Source organism: Acanthisitta chloris, unplaced genomic scaffold, assembly GCF_000695815.1.
Source record: "Acanthisitta chloris isolate BGI_N310 unplaced genomic scaffold, ASM69581v1 scaffold5105, whole genome shotgun sequence".
Taxonomy (NCBI): Eukaryota; Metazoa; Chordata; class Aves; order Passeriformes; family Acanthisittidae; genus Acanthisitta; species Acanthisitta chloris.
Window position 1 is genome coordinate 11,501 of NW_008674168.1, and position 4,131 is coordinate 15,631.

At 38.5% G+C, this 4,131-nt stretch overlaps 1 protein-coding gene across 1 annotated transcript in view; it reads right to left on the reverse strand.

The window, feature by feature from the left end:
* LOC103802700 (transportin-1) overlaps positions 1 to 4,131 on the reverse strand; it is a gene marked incomplete at both ends in the record, with an annotated part of 21,761 nt that overhangs the window by 11,497 nt on the left and 6,133 nt on the right. The window contains 4 exons of the mRNA XM_009075219.1: positions 1,944 to 2,062; positions 2,542 to 2,664; positions 3,367 to 3,448; positions 3,910 to 4,043. Coding sequence (XP_009073467.1) covers positions 1,944 to 2,062; positions 2,542 to 2,664; positions 3,367 to 3,448; positions 3,910 to 4,043 — 458 coding nt within the window. The remainder of the gene's footprint in view (positions 1 to 1,943; positions 2,063 to 2,541; positions 2,665 to 3,366; positions 3,449 to 3,909; positions 4,044 to 4,131) is intronic.

Consider the following 4,131-nt stretch of genomic DNA (forward strand, 5'->3'; position numbering starts at 1 on the left):
CGTGAACAGCAACAGCCCTTCATGCAGATCAAACAGGAGATCGCTCATGCGGTAGCTCTTGGCCCAGTCAGGACGGGACCAGAGGTGAAAAATGTGCTTTACTCTGCAGCCGGGAACCATGGTCTGTCCTGGAGCCTCTGGCAGAAGGTGCCTGGTGAGACTCGGGGTCGACCACTGGGATTCTGGAGCCAGAGCTACAGAGGATCAGTCCCACAGAGAAGGAAATATTTGTTTTGTTTTTCCTATTAAATTGTACTTCTGACATGGAGTCTCTCACTGGTTTGCTTTTAAACCAGTACATCCAGCAGCAGTGAGAGACTCAATCTTGCTACATTCTGCAGTGAGGAGAATTGGTTTTGAAGGTACCAGGCTTGCAGTAACATTCACACACTGCAATGGCACATTGCCTTCTAAGCTTTGAATGAAAGAATAGTAAGTGCAAACATTATCACCAACTCATTGGTATTTCTGCAGCACACTTGGTGAAGAATGCATTGTGCAAGAAAGCCTAAAGGCGTAAAATGGAACAAGATGTAAGGTACCGCAGGAACACGTTTTAGGAAGATCTTGTCCCACTTTTAATTTAATACACAAAAGTTTAAGATTATGATCAAGCATTGGCAAATATACAGCTCCCTGCTCAAACAGAACTCACCAACAAATACATTGCTTTCAACAAACATGGCATTGAAAGATTATCAGAGAAATGTGATGTTACCTTTATTTGTTTTTCTAGAAATTTAAAACCTTTGAAAAACTGAGCATGATACTGTTGCAGTGTCAATGTTCATGTAGGCCAGAAGAGATTTAATACTAGTAGTTATTAACTACATGACATGTGTTGGAAAAGGGGTAAGCAGACTCAAGAACTATGCTATCATGGTTTTGAGCTACAAAAGTAGGAATTAAGTAAGACCATTTTAAAACTTAAAAATCCTGTCTTGTAACATGGGTTCTTCTGACATTTAACTCCTATTCTTCCTCTGCTATAGTATGTGTTTTAATCTCAATTTCCTCTTCCTAATTGCTACTGAAAACTGAAATTGTGCTATCATTTTCCTTAATTACCTCACATCTATAATGCTTAGTTTTGCTGAAAAGAATGTGTGTCTCCTGTCTGTCATTCTCTCCTTCACCCAAAATCTTGAGAGAATTCCCTATCAATTTCAAAAACCCTCCATGTATATATGAAAAGAGTATTCATTTGCTGGCAACAGTGAAGTATTAAACTTCCTGCTGTGAAAGACTCCAGATTAGTCTGCAAAAAGTTACGAGCACTGTTGCAGACAAGCAGATGTTTAAACTTCAAGCAAGGATATTCACTCCCAAAGACCTGTATTTTGATGCATAGGATAACTCTTAAAACCTAGAAAAAGTAGTTTTTGAAATGTAAACTACTATCAGGCTGCAGCAGCATGAAGGAACAAATTGTACATGCCTTCTTCAAGGCTAAACTGTAATAGTAATTGATATAAAATTGACTCCTAAATCCAAGTCGTGTCATGTTGCTTTATGTTCTTCTTAAAATGAGGAACCCTTTGCACGACCATGAGCATACCTTGCTTGCACAGAGATGCCTAGTCAGCAGTAGTCAATACAACATGTTCATGGTGCACCAGATATTACAGCTAATGTCAGGTGGAGAAGTTTATTTGAGCTTAAGTGCATGTTAGCATATCTCTGAATCCATGTGAAGCTTAACTGCTTGTTAAGTTTGATGTAAAGCACCACAGTGACACAATTAAGTTGCTTCTGGAGTTCACTGGGTGTGAAATCCTCAGAATTCTTTTCAATTTTATCAAGCACAAGAACGAGACGCAGGAAAAATCATCTAAGCATACTGCAATGTGTACACAGTCTCTGCAAGAGTACCAAGGAAAAAGCCAACTGAAGTTTTAATATGACTGTTTCGAAATAAATGAGTTATAATTCTTAATACTTACTTAGTAAGATGCCGACATAATACATCTTTACAAATTGGCTGTTCAGCCAAAGTCAGCCAAAACTCACAAGCCTCCAAAGCCACATTTTCATCTTGGTCCTGGGTCCTTAAAAGCATGTACTATACAATATAAAAATAAGTTACTTGTATAAAACAGAACATTTAAGTTCAAACTTTTTCATTAGTAACTCAAAGAGTATCTCAGCTATATAAAATAACACGTTATCCTTGTTATGGTCAACACATCTGAAAAAGTGACAGTTTCAATGTGTAAACTGGAGGAGTATCAATGCCACAGCTAGATTTGTAACACAATCTTCTCTCTTAGGATCAAGCGATGCCAGGGACTTTGATCCCTGTCATCTTGAGATAATTAATTTAATGAAGAATAAACAACTGCCATATGCACAGCCTGTCAAACACAATGTTGAGTTGGCAATTAGATAAAGAGGAACTTTTGCCATCTTAGCCCTGAAGGGAAACAAAGAGTAGGCAAGTGCAAGAGTAACACACTTGTTGTGATTCATGTTATAAATTTGTTATTATTTCTGCAGTCCCAAACAAGGGAATCTGCAGGTGATCTGGGAAATGAGACTCACCTCAACTATACTAATCATATGAGGAAGAAGACGATCCATCCGAACTTCCAGCAACATTACCAGAGCACGGCAAACATTTTTGCGTACTTCAGGCTCCTCATCACCAGCCAGTGCAAAAAGATTCTGTTGGGAAGTAGTAACAGTTGAAAAGCCTCAATTCATCAAGTTCAACGTGTATTAAAACTGACATTACTGGCAAACTAAAGTATGCAGGTACGTACTCCTGTACTCACCCACCCCACACCTCAGAACATCATTTTACTTCTGAGATATGGTTCAGTAAATGAACTCTTCAGACTCCCAATGTGTATTTTACACATAAGCATGACACCATGTAATATTAACAGTGGCAAAAGAACAGTACTTCCTGGATTATTTTTTTCTTCCTAAACATAAATGCCACCAGTAAACAGAGAATTGCATCAGTACACAATAGCAGCAAATCAAACACTCTAGGTAACCCAGGATCCTTCTTATCCATGTCCAGTAGCAGTATCCAGACAGACAGCCAGGCCTGGTGGCATGCATTTTCCATCAAAGGTAAGAGACAGACTGCTGCCCTTACTTTTGCATCTTTACACAAGAGCTTCCCATACTTATCAAAAGGAACCATCTTTCAAAATAGTTATTTTTTGAGCTTACAGAGTGATCAGCTCTGAGCACAAGCACACAGAGTGAACTTCAATCCATAGGGACTGAAGCTAATAATGGGCAGCCAGAAACAGGGAGTTTAGGGGTAGAGGCAGTTGTAAAGCATAGTTCAAAACTCCTGATAAATCATATATGAAAATTGACTTAATGCCCCAATGAAGAACACACACTCACCTCAATAAAAGAATCTATGTGCAACATGAGAGCTTGAGTTCTGCTGATGATGAATTGATTGACACATGCCACAGCATGAGACCTACAAATGGAACAGTTAAAATACATATTGTTCATGACATAATAACATCTTCTACATTATACATAGGCAATAAAACATTAAGCAACTCTCTTCTAAAGGCAAAAAGAACGAATCTACACATCTGTAGCATTACCAAACAAAATTACTAAACCACATTTTAAGCACTGCCTTTAAACTCTGATGCACCTAATAAATATTTAAAATAGTTGAGTCTGGTTTGCTTGTGACAGTATTTGGTGAGTGATCTCTCCTGGTTCTTATCTCAACTCATGAACTTCTGACATTTTTCCTCCCCTGTCTATTTGTGGAGGGGAGTGAGAGAGTGGCTTTGGTGGATTCTTGGCATCCAGCCAGGATCAACCTGTTACAGCAGGTTTGAAACAGATCTACAAAACAGCAACCTTGTTGCTCATGTAAACAGAATTTTATCAGGCAACTCTAAGTACAACACACAAACCTACCGTATTTTTGGACTGCTGTGTTTGAAGAACTGCAAAAACTTAGGTATCATGATATTGAGAGGCCGGTCCAGTACATCGCTATCTAAAATTTCAGCAGAATCTTCACATATCTTCTGAAGAGCGCCAAAAGCACCCTGTTTAAAATAAACAAATAAACCTATTCTTTCACACTCTGAAGAAAGCAAAATTTCAGACTTTGTATAGAATAGGTAAGTTCAGCAG